The 13,004-nt window shown below is 44.1% G+C and overlaps 1 protein-coding gene across 3 annotated transcripts in view; it reads right to left on the bottom strand.

Annotated features, from left to right (window-relative positions):
• The window catches only part of LOC137646995 (HEAT repeat-containing protein 3), a 35,593-nt gene that overhangs the window by 19,342 nt on the left and 3,247 nt on the right, over positions 1–13,004 (bottom strand). For all 3 annotated transcript variants that reach the window (XM_068380084.1, XM_068380095.1, XM_068380105.1), the window contains exons 2-7: positions 11,502–11,674; positions 10,570–10,770; positions 8,825–9,072; positions 7,774–8,007; positions 5,734–5,840; positions 4,615–4,736 (exon numbers count right to left, since the gene is read on the bottom strand). In XM_068380084.1, coding sequence (XP_068236185.1) covers positions 4,615–4,736; positions 5,734–5,840; positions 7,774–8,007; positions 8,825–9,072; positions 10,570–10,770; positions 11,502–11,674 — 1,085 coding nt within the window. The remainder of the gene's footprint in view (positions 1–4,614; positions 4,737–5,733; positions 5,841–7,773; positions 8,008–8,824; positions 9,073–10,569; positions 10,771–11,501; positions 11,675–13,004) is intronic.

Below are 13,004 nucleotides of genomic sequence, written 5' to 3'. Positions count from 1 at the left end.
CCAGAGGAAGAGGTAAGCAGTCACCCCTTGTCCGATGGAGAAATCTCGAACGGAAAGCCCCCCCGCCAAAAATCCTTCCAGGGAATGACGGGGAAGGGCTAACCCAGGTTCAGGAAAGAGGAGTGTTGCTCAGATCTCCCTTAAGTTTCTCCTATTCTTGCAAGTGCCATGCTCTGCGTTTACGGGGTGAGGCCGTGTTCTGGAAATACGCTCCAGAAGAACTCGCCAGGCTGGTCATGCTGCGAAAACCCCATTGGGAATCGTGGTCGCAATCGCCCTGGAGCTCGCGCGACGAAGGTGAGCGAAGGAGCGCAGAAGGAGGGCGAGCGTGGTAGGAAGGGCGAGAGCTGGTGGTCGGCGAGCGATAACCCATAGACGAGCAATGGATACTGCAAGAAATAAGCCGACATTTGTGCGAAGAAACACTGTAGGTTCGCGCGACGGAACACCATTCGTCCGCGCGATGGAAAAACCGTTGGTTCGCGCGTGGGCAAACATTGGAGAGCATGAGCGTAGACGTGCAGGCGTGTGGGCGTGTGGGCGCGCAGGCGAGTGGTCGCGCGGGCGAGCGGTCGTGAGGGTGGGCAGGTGGATGAGAGCGAGTCCGAGGCGGCGAACGCAAGCGTTAGCGCGATGTCGAGGAAACGCGCTGCCGCGTGGGCGAGGAAGACCGCTGGCGATATGGATCAACAAGCGATCGGTGGTGAGCTGGTGAGCGCTAATGCGCAGGTTGGCGATGGCGCGTTGTGTTATGCCGACGCGATGGTCGAGCAGTATGCACAGGTGAGCGATCGTGCGTTGGCGAGCAGTATGCGAAGGTGAGCGATCGCGAGCAGCCTGTGCAGGAGGGCGATTGCGCGATGGTGATCAGCATGCGCCGGGTCGCGCGATGGTGATCAGCATGCGCCGGGTCGCGCGATGGTGATCAGCATGCGCCGGGTCGCGCGATGGTGATCAGTATGCGCCGGGTCGCGCGATGGTGATCAGCATGCCAGGGTCGCGCGATGGCGATCAGCATGCGCAGGTCGGCGGTCGCGCGATGGCGAGCAGCATCTGCAGGTGGGCGATCGCGCGATGGCGAACAGCATATGCAGTTGAGGGTCGCGCGATGGTGATCAGCATGCGCAGGGTCGAGCGATGGTGATCAGCATCCGCAGGTGTGCGGTCGCGCGATGGCGATCAGCATCCGCAGGTGTGCGGTCGCGCGATGGCGATCAGCATCCGCAGGTGTGCGGTCGCGCGATGGCGATCAGCATCCGCAGTTGAGGGTCGCGCGATGGCGATCAGCATCCGCAGTTGAGGGTCGCGCGATGGCGATCAGCATCCGCAGTTGAGGGTCGCGCGATGGCGATCAGCATCCGCAGTTGAGGGTCGCGCGATGGCGATCAGCATCCGCAGTTGAGGGTCGCGCGATGGCGATCAGCATCCGCAGTTGAGGGTCGCGCGATGGCGATCAGCATCCGCAGTTGAGGGTCGCGCGATGGCGATCAGCATCCGCAGTTGAGGGTCGCGCGATGGCGATCAGCATCCGCAGTTGAGGGTCGCGCGATGGCGATCAGCATCCGCAGTTGAGGGTCGCGCGATGGCGATCAGCATCCGCAGTTGAGGGTCGCGCGATGGCGATCAGCATCCGCAGTTGAGGGTCGCGCGATGGCGATCAGCATCCGCAGTTGAGGGTCGCGCGATGGCGATCAGCATCCGCAGTTTGAGGGTCCACGATGGCGATCAGCATCCGCAGTTGAGGGTCGCGCGATGGCGATCAACATCCGCAGTTGAGGGTCGCGCGATGGCGATCAGCATCCGCAGTTGAGGGTCGCGCGATGGCGATCAGCATGCGCTGGTGAGCTAGTAACAGGCGAACCATGTTCCTTCAGAAGTATTGGAGAACGTTGGCGTGCCGGCTGTAACACACGTGGGCGATCCGGAGATCGCCGAGAGACAGGTGATCGCTGGCGAGCTGATGATCGCTGGCAAGCTGATGATCGCTGACGAGCTGATGATCGCTGGCGAGCTGATGATCGCTGGCGAGCTGATGATCGCTGGCGAGCTGATGATCGCTGGCGAGCTGATGATCGCTGGCGAGCTGATGATCGCTGGCGAGCTGATGATCGCTGGCGAGCTGATGATCGCTGGCGAGCTGATGATCGCTGGCGAGCTGATGATCGCTGGCGAGCTGATGATCGCTGGCGAGCTGATGATCGCTGGCGAGCTGATGATCGCTGACGAGCTGATGATCGCTGGCGAGCTGATGATCGCTGGCGAGCTGATGATCGCTGACGAGCAGAAGGCTACGCGTGGAAGCCTGCGCAAAGAAGAAGAGTCCTTGACCCCGACCTGAACCGAAGTTCTAGATCGCGAGGGCGAACGTGGGCGCACAGGGCGCGTAACATGAACCAACAGGAACCGCAGGGCTGATCATCTTGAAAGCGCTGACGAACAGGAGAGCGCTGATGAGCAGAAGAGCGCCTGTGTGCTAACACTGAGCAGGAGCAGGAGAGAACACAGCAGAAGGACGGGCAGGGAAACCCTGACACGCAAGGGAAGAACCCCCGTGGGGGCAACCCTTTGCCCCGAAGGGATCGTTGTCCGCCGGGAGACTGATGTCCGTCGGAAGACCGCTGTCCGTCGGGAAGACCGTTGCCCGTCGGAAGACGAGATCAGACTGCTGTCCATCTGCACCAAGGCGGAAGATCGAGAAAAAGGAGTTGTAGGCTGCAAACGGAGATCCAAAAAGGCGCTTCAAGCACAATTATAGGAAGATGAGAGGCCCTTACGACGAGGCGGACAGTGGGCCTACGGCGAGGGAGGCCAACAGCAACAGCAACAGCAACAGAAGAAACCTCCGAAGAGGAGTCTCTATGAGTGTACTCTCTCGCGAACGAAAGAGAAACACTTCGTGGAAGAGACTGGTCAGCCAGTGACCAAAAAGGAGCAATCCTCCGAAGAGGAGCTCCTGCAGTTGCCCAGCCCCTTGAGCGAAACTGCAGGTGCGACCGCTCAGCACCAAGAGCATAGTCGCACGAAAAAAAGGCAAGAGAAGAACCCCCCAAAATGGGAAAAACTCAAGCCTGGACAGGAAAAACTTCCCTCGGCTCGGAAGGAAAGTTACCCGCCCAAGGAGGCAAGCCTCCTGAGAGTTCTAAAATGAACTGGAGAGCTGTCCGTCGTCACGGGAGTACTTCCAGTAGAAGGAGACACGCCCCTGACGAAAAAACAAGGGGGTAGGCAGCAACAGCCGAATCCCCAGGACTCGACCAGACAGCTCACACCGTTGCCATATTACAGAAACGAACTAGATCGGTAACTGTAAAAAAATAAAACAAATAATATTAGTACACATTCATTCCCCCGGGAAGGCTCCGAAGAGGAATCCCGAGGGAAGGAACAAGAATTACACAACAGGCACGTGCCCTCACAACCACTTACACTCGCGGAAGGAGAGCTGTAACCAAAACAGAATTATAACAATTATAATTATGTAACTATGTAATTATGTAATTTAAAAATGAATGAACACTAAAGAAAGAACGAAAACCCCGAAAGGAATCGTTCTACAAGCTGAAAAACAAAAAACAACTACAATTAGATTCATAACTAATTGAGACAAACGTACGGCGTAGCAACCCCCACACACGGAAAGGAAGCTACAAGGGCATAGTAACACGTAGTAAAAGGGTGAACGACCTCAAGAGAGAGAGAGAAAGACATAAGTCAAACTCGATCGCCACCCATAAAATTACGCCGTGGTGGCCTAACTGCCGAGGCCTCCACGTAGATATCGTACACTACACACACAAATCTGAAAAGGAAACTTACTTATTTCTATACTCAAATATATATACAAACATGAAAACATGTTTACATATATATAGAGTAACTGAAAAGTAAGCGATTAAGTAAAGACAAAACAAACAATGGCTGCCAAGAGAGGACCAAGACAGAGACGTCTGTCACAGTCCGAGCCAAAAGTGAAAGTGAGTATTCACCTGTGTGTGAGGGGGAGGAGGGGTAGCTAGCTACCACTCCCCTACCCCCCCGCTAACTAGCGCGGGGGTAATACACCCTCGTTAAATTCTAATGGCTCGCCATTTCAGCTACGCTAAAAGGTAACCCTTTGTAAATAGCGTGGTTTGTATTTCGGTTACGGAACAAATAAAATTTTGGTATATTTGAATAAAGAATATTTTCAGAGTAAAATCTTTTTTTTAACCAGAAAATAATATATTGTAGAGCAAGACATATAGCATAAAGATTAAACCTCATGAAGCAAACCAAATATAGAGATAAACTGCAATAATACTATAAAAAAATATACATATCGTCACCCTCATGAACTAACTGCCTAAGTGATTTTCTCCACTTGTTGGGAAATTAAAAAAAAAACCTTCTCATTTCCTAAATCTTTATATCATTGTGTTGAGCTTCAGTTCACAAATTCTTAACAGAGGAATTTGTGAATTAGAATTTGTTAATTAAAGCTCAACACAATGATATAAAGATTTAGGAAATGATAAGTTTTTTTTTATTTCCCAACAAGTGGAGAAAATGACTTAGGCAGTTAGTTTATGAGGGTGACGATATGTGAAAGAAATAAGTGATGTGTATCTCTCTTACTTTGATAGAAGAGATGGTCCATATTTCAAGGTTTGTAAGGCTTGACAAGTATTTTCATCTGGGTACTGAACTTTCCTTAAACTGAGCTGGAAAAGGTTGAAATGTATTATGCCCTCTTGAACCTGAAAGAAAAACACTGTAAATAACAGGATGTTACTCTAATAGCGTATATTACTATTGGCAGGCTGTACAACTTTTGATAATGTATCAGGCAAGCAAATATATAGAAAATGCTAGCAGTCTTGGTTTTCCTCGGGACTTCAAAATTGAATAGTTCTTGAAAACTTATTTTAACCAGTTTTCATTTAATCCTTTATTATATTACACATTATATTTCTAAATTTGCATTGATTAAATACACTACGAATAAAACAATTTAAAACATTATGCTTATGTACATACATACATACATATACCAAAGCACTTCCCCCAATTTTGGGGGGTAGCCGACATCAACAAACGAAACAAAAACAAAAAAAGGGACCTCTACTCTCTACGTTCCTCCCAGAGTATGCTTATGTAAAACAACTATATTTATATTTGGGAAGAAACACATCACTCTTTAATTGCAGAAAATTACCATTATAAAACAGAAAAACTTCAAAGTTTCTCAAAGCAGTTCATGAATTGGGATAGAAATTTATCTGACATACAATTCAGTACTACATTAAAGGTTTGAAGGCTGCTCATGAATGGCCAAGGCAAGGGACAGTGACATTGTCCTATCAAGCAGGACAATGCCCTAGAGACTGACCATATACTGTATACATAAGATCAGCACCCAAGCTAGGACCAAGGAGGGCCAGGCAATGGCTGCTGATTACTCAGCAGATAGACCTATAGGCTCCCCAAAATCCCTCATCCTTAGCTAACAAGGATGGCGAGGTTGCAGCAACCAACTAACGAATTTGATAGGGACTCGAACCCCAGTCTGGCGTTCACCAGTCAGGGACGTTACCACATCGGCCACCACAACCCTTATTGAACCATTAATAACTCTGCAAGTAACTGAAAAAAAATTACTTTAAATAATAATTCCAAAACTGGGATAAAATGAGGAGATATTAGCAAAGTATACTATGCACTACACAATTTTTTTTTTTTACTTTTAATCTTTACCTCAGGCAAGAGGGCAGACTTATTTCCTAAGTCCATTGATTCCTCTGCCTCCCCAATCTCTTCATCAGAAATCACCTCGCTGTCATTCCATTCTTCGTCCTCATCATCTGAAAAAAAAAAAAAAAAAACGGTAATGAAAAGCCTCTCCCCTATATAATAAAGAGCAAGAGTCAATATATTTTACAAATTTCTTTCTTGATATGCTCAAGGGGAGAATAGTCATACCCTGGTGAGAGGGGATACCCTGAGAGGTAGGCTACACTATAGTCAATTTTTTTTTCAATGAGACGCATTTGCACTGACTAGCAGGTGTGCCCTTTTAGCTGGGAAAGTTTCCTGCTACCTGATTGGTTAGAATTATCTTGTCCAACCAATCAGCGAGCAGGAAACGTTTCCGAGCTAAAAGGGCTCCCCTGCGAGTCGGTGCAAATCTGCCTCGCTAAAAAGAATGAACTATAGGAAACTACTCTCCCATAATTGCTGAACCAGCGTTTGTAGTTAGGAAAGGGGGATGAGGTAGGAAGGGTTGAATGTGTGTGTGTGCATATCTACTCGCATCTAAATACCTATTGTAGATGTCATTTTTGACGACTCGGGTACACTAATAGCTAAATATTTTATAGGTATGGCTGAACTATCAAATCACAAATAGTACTGCTACTGTTTCAGCCTTATTAACAATGAAGTGGATAATCTAACCCATGAAATTTATTTTTCTTTTTCAGCCCTCAAAGGGTTGGATTAAAATAAATTTCTTTCTTGAAGAATAAGGAAGTTGGACTGCTGCGGTTAAAGGAACCTGCCAAATCTCTTTCAAGAAATCTGTAGTGTATCACAGGAGGCAATCCTTTGGAAGGAATAATTTTACTTATCCTATTGAGCACTGACAGTGCACTATGAAATCCTAGATGTGATAAGTAGAAAATCGGGACAAAATAAATTTTAACGCAAGAAATTTTGTCCCTCCACATCATCTAAAATTACATAGCATCAAAATTCATCATCATACATAAATATACCAAGGCACTTCCCCCAATTTTGGGGGGTAGCCGACATCAACAAATGAAACAAAACAAAAAAAAAGGGGACCTCTACTCTCTACGTTCCTCCCAGCCTAACAAGGGACTCAACCGAGTTCAGCTGGTACTGCTAGGGTGCCACAGCCCACCCTCCCACATTATCCATCACAGATGAAGCTTCATAATGCTGAATCCCCTACTGCTGCTACCTCCGCGGTCATCTAAGGCAGTGAGTCGTGTCTAGTTTTGAGCTAGTTCATGTTTTCCAAAACAATATGCTTCTATTGTTCGTTTTTGTTCTTTATGTACTTAGTTTTCTGACAGCTGATAGTAGTGAAGTGTTTAGTGGCTAGACTCTCCTCCTTACCTTCCTCATCCCCCTTCCCTTAGGCCATCAATTCTTTACAGTACAGGTAGTTTAAAATCAATATATTATTAAAAAAAAACTCCATTAGTGCAAAAAATGCCTAGGTTAGTGTAATTTCTGGAATTCAAATTACAGTTATTCTATTTCAATTTACATTAGTGTATTCCAAAACTTGTTGGCTATGTGTCATTTTTGGAATTTAAGGCAATGCTTTGTATCTACACAAGCAAACAAAATTAATCTTATGCTTCTACTTGGATGACATAAAATAAGATATCGAATAAGCAACAAGTGGTTTCATCTTAACCCTTTTACCCCCAAGGACGTACTGGTACGTTTCACAAAAGCCATCCCTTTACCCCCATGGACGTACCGGTACGTCCTTGCAAAAAATGCTATAAAAATAATTTTTTCATATTTTTGATAATTTTTTGAGAAAATTCAGGCATTTTCCAAGAGAATGAGACCAACCTGACCTCTCTATGACAAAAATTAAGGCTGTTAGAGCAATTTAACAATTTAAAAAATATATACTGCAAAATGTTCTGGGAAAAAAATAACCCCTTGGGGGTTAAGGGCTGGAAATTTCCAAAGAGCCTGGGGATAAAAGGGTTAAAAGACACCAGCGATAGGAAACAAGACACCGACTGTTACCTTCCGAACAACATATGTTTGACAATATCTCCAGGCAAAGCTGTTGTGCAACAACGAGGTGTTCCAGATCTTGTGGAATCAGCGAGGGCTTTGTTGAGTCGGCAGAGCAAGACTGCGCTGCATATTCCGTTATGTGAACCAAGATGTCCCCTTCCAATATAGATGCTAACAACTGTAAGACTAACTGGAAATTACTTTCCGTGGTGGAGCAGTAGTTGATGTTCATGAGTATTCCTAAAAAGAAAGAAATGAGAGGACACTTTAAAACTTTACGAAGCTGAAATGTAGGCATAACATTCCCTACCTCCCACATAGACAAAGTGGCCTTCATGACTGTCTGAAATAATATCCAGAAGACAATAATAAATAAATTCTTCATTCTTAAGTGGCTCTGTAAACAATGACATGGAAAACCTTCAATGTTACTTTGACTTTAAAGAAGACCATCAAGGATCTCATAAATGCTGGCAGTATATAATCCAAAGCTGATATACTAACTCAAAAGCAGTAGATTATAACCTACTTGTCATTTAAAACCAATACACTAACTCAAAAGCAGTAGATTATAACCTACTTGTCATTTAAAACAAACACACCAACTCAAAAGCAGTAGATTATAACCTACTTGTCATTTAAACCAAATATACTAACTCAATAGTAGTAGATTATAACCTACTTGTCATTTAAAACAAATACACTAACTCAAAAGCAGTAGATTATAACCTACTTGTCATTTAAAACAAATACACTAACTCAAAAGCAGTAGATTATAACCTACTTGTCATTTAAAACAAATATACTAACTCAAAAGCAGTAGATTATAACCTACTTGTCATTTAAAACAAATACACTAACTCAAAAGCAGTAGATTATAACCTCCTTGTCATTTAAACCAAATACACTAACTCAAAAGCAGTAGATTATAACCTACTGGTCATTTAAAACAAATATACTAACTCAAAAGCAGTAGATTATAACCTACTTGTCATTTAAAACAAATATACCCAGTAGGTTTTAACTCACGAAAGATATAGTGCATTAATTCACAAACCTGCTATTGTAGCTGCAAAATGCATATCTGCTGAATTATCAGGTGGACGGGAGATATATTGCATTAAAGTGTCGGCAACTGGTAGAAGCGCTGTCTGAGCATTATCATTATTCTCCGATACACACAAGAGACACTCGGCTACTGCTAATGCAAGCGCGGGGCCCCAAATACTTGGATCCAGATGAGGGAGGAGGACATGAATTAGGTCTTCTTGATTGAAGAAATTAAGAGCTTGTTCACTGCACTCGCTGGAAGACAAAAATATGACGTCAATAGTTATCCATATACTAGACCTTAGTTTTCATCAAACCTATCAAACCCAACTTCCAAATGATGTCAATTAGAATCTTCATCTAACAAACCAATCATGTACTGTACACGCAAACCATGGAACATTCCGCACATCCTCCTAATGAGAGCAATACATTTTCAATTACTAAATTTCTTTAAAAACAAGAAATATTTCAAAACAAGCCTTCCTGTCACCAATTGTCTTAGATTCATAGTCTCTGAGAATGTTACAGACAATGCAGTGTTTTGTCTACAACACAAGTGCCACTTGGAGCCTCAGATTCACTGTCTGAAATGTTAATTGCGAAGTAAATAAGACTGGGAAGAGGGGCCGTATGCTAGTGATGTTTGCATGGAAACAAAATCACAAATTTTAAAAGAAAAATCACACATTTTAAATAATTTGTATTTTTCCTAACAGTACGTACCTCAAACGACCTTCTTAGGAGTATCTGGGATTCTCCTCCCAACCGACCAGAATTTTGTGTAGTTTCCCCTATCTCCATTTTCTATAGTGGGTCCCTCTGTAGCGGATGAATATGCGCCCTGAGGCGACCCGGGTCAGTGAGCGCGCGTGGCCAGGTCTCGGTCACCAGTAAGTTTCTGGTCGCGACATGATTAACATCTAATTGCATTTTTCCTAACCAAATAAACAGCAGACTTTCAACAAGATAGTAGTAGTTAGCAGGTAGCGAATAGCCCCACTCACTCGCCAGATAATGTAATCTTCATTTTGACCTTAACGTAGGAAATGCTGGGCGGTTGAGGCAGGCAGTGCAAGTTAAAAGTCTCAGGTTTATAGGACAAGCCCACACTGGAAGAGGGGCAAAACTCATGATGATTTGTTCCCCAGGCATTAATGAAGGTACCACAGGTCTTCAGCGGTACCCCAGGGCAATTCCACATGTCCGTCAGCATCCTTAACAGACACACACAGAACACAAACACAGGAGATAAAAGAAAAAGTTATTGTTAATAAATGTTTGCGACAATATCCAGAGATGGTGTAAACAAACGTTCTCACCATCGGCTGAAATCGAAGCGAGTCTTAAGTGAGCAAGAAAGGAGGCAGTCGCCTACCAGCTAATGGGCCGCAACTACCAGTTAGTTGTTTGACACTTCATTACATCTTTTCATTAGTGTATTTCAGCTTGCGCTGCTGTTATACTCCTATATAAGGGACAAGGGTTTGTATATGTGTGGGAACAAAGTGAAAGATTAAACAGCCAGATGAGGACACAGAAAACAAAGTCCATAATATCTGGCAGCTAAAGTCAGTGAGGTTTGTCCTACCAGTTGGGTGAGTGGGCCCTATCTCCCATCCGACAGACAACCATCTTAAAATTTAACAGCCATTTCCATCTTCAATGAAGTTACTCTCCCATTAAAAAGTCATTGGTTTGCATTACATATTGGAACAAACTGCCTAAGCGAGTAGCTGAATTCTAACTTACCAGAGATTCAAAAGGAAGTGTGTGGCATGTACAAATATGTTTGTCAGTGGATCGACATCCCTCGATGTAACCTCCCCAAGGTCATTAGATGCTGGAGACCAGGCATTTTTATACTCTAGTAAAAGATCGGATAACGGCGACAGCACGTCTTGTTGGACCATGGTTTCCACAACTTCCTCCGATCCTCCGGCGCTAACATTACTGAAATAGAATTTTCTTTATACATACATACATATACCAAGGCACTTCCCCCAATTTTAGGGGGTAGCCGACATCAACAAATGAAACAAAATAAAAAAGGGGACCTCTACTCTCTACGTTCCTCCAGCCTAACAAGGGACTCAACTGAGTTCAGCTGGTACTGCTAGGGTGCCACAGCCCACCCTCCCACATTATCCACCACAGATGAAGCTTCATAATGCTGAATCCCCTACTGCTGCTACCTCCGCGGTCATCTAAGGCATCGGAGGCAGCAGCAGGGCATACTGGAACTGCGTCACAATCGCTCGCCGTTCATTCCTATTTCTAGCACGCTCTCTTGCCTCGCTCACATCTATCCTCCTATCACCCAGAATAACCTTAAAAGTTGATCATGTAAAAATAGGCTATATATCTACTGTACTGTCACAGGGCAATGTGTTTCAAATTCTATTCCTTTACAAAGATGATCAATTACCCCATCTTAACAAAAGAATTAATGAGAGGGCATAGGAAATTTCATCTGCATCATAGAGCAACCTCTTATTTACAGACTAGTAATCCTATTACTATATTGTAATGGGAAAAATTACTGTGACAGGAATTATAAAAAAATTACAGTATAAAGATAAAGTTGGAGGTCGTGTAGAGAGTAGGGTTCCCCTGCTGTACAGGACCAGTTAAGGAGCCCTTACAGTAAAGTACAGTAAGTAATTATTAAGGCCCATACTTACCGAAGAGCACCAGCTGCTACTAATCTGATATCAGTATTGGGATCTTTGAGAAGAAGGGACACCTTTCGAATGAGTCTGCTATCAGCAATGGCAGTAGCAGCATGGTCATCTAATGCTAGAGCAGCTAAAGTGTTGAGACCACTCAGCCTTTCTTCTACAACAGCACTTGATATCTGGGGGGGAAGGGGACAAGATTGAGGTTTATATTACAAGAGAAATCATCTAGTAGAACCTTGTTCACCTCCTCCTGAGGGAAGAGGGTTTTACCCCATCAGGAGGAAGCTATCAGCCTGCTCGGTTCATGTCTGATAGAGGCCTCAGACAGAACGTATCTCCTACAAATATTCATTTAAAAATAGCACACCATGAAGCACAAACTTAAAAACCTACGAGATTTAGTGGCCAAGCTGTAACTGTATTTGGCTAAATGGAATGCTACTACCCAAAGGGTCCTAATAAGGAAAGAATACAAAAGTAAAACATAAAGCAATTAGACAAAGTCAATAAACTACAAAATAGAACTCGTTGGGCCCCACTCAAAATGCCTTCACACCATGTTTGAAATTGTGTACATAATTAGAATATCATAAATTTTTTTATTCATAGCTGGACTAAAAACCTCTAGAAAATGGTGTGGTGTTAAATCTCACAAAAGGATTAATTCTATCCTCTCAGGTAATCATCTATTAGAGAACCTCTTGATCTCCCCCAACGACAACCTCCGAAGCCATCCTCACTCCCTCCCTACCACCCACCCTGAACACGTGCCCAAACCATCTTAGTTGGGACATTCTTGTCACTTCTATAATCTTCACCACACCTTCCTTTCTTCTTATTCAAGCAGCGATATTCTCATAATCAACCTCAGCATTCTCATTTCTGTTCTCTCAAGCCTATTTCCTCTTATTGTCTTAGTGCCCACATTTCTGATCCACACATCAACACTGGTTTTATTACTGTACTACTGATCTTAATTTTTAGCTGTCGAAGGCCATTTTCTTATCACACCACCCACTCCTGCAACCATCCTCCACTTCCCCAAATCTGTTTTTATCCTATTCTTAGCTTTAGCCTCATATCCTCTCTCCTGACTTTAAGTTGATCCCAACTATATAAATTGTTTCACCAGTTTTATGAGCCGCTACTTCCATTTAAAGCTATCCTGACCTTACCTTCCTTACTAATCACCCTAACCTCAGTTTTATCCACATTTACCATCAAGCTAAACCTCTCCAAAGTTTCCTGCTACTCTACAACCCTTCTCTGCATGTCTTCCTTACTTTCAGCGGTAATCACAAAATTATCCGCATGCAGTAACTTCCACAACTCTTCATTTCCGATCTCTTCACTTAATGCATCCGTGATCAGCGCAAATAAAAATAGGCTTAACCCTTTTACCCCCAGGCTATTTGGAAATTTCCAACCCTTAACCCCAAGGGGGTTATTTTTTTCCCAGCACATTTTGCAGTATATATTTTTTTTTTAAATTGCTCTAACAGCATT

This window comes from Palaemon carinicauda, chromosome 1, assembly GCF_036898095.1.
Source record: "Palaemon carinicauda isolate YSFRI2023 chromosome 1, ASM3689809v2, whole genome shotgun sequence".
In the NCBI taxonomy this organism is placed as follows: domain Eukaryota; kingdom Metazoa; phylum Arthropoda; class Malacostraca; order Decapoda; family Palaemonidae; genus Palaemon; species Palaemon carinicauda.
This window is presented reverse-complemented; position numbering and strand designations above follow the sequence as displayed.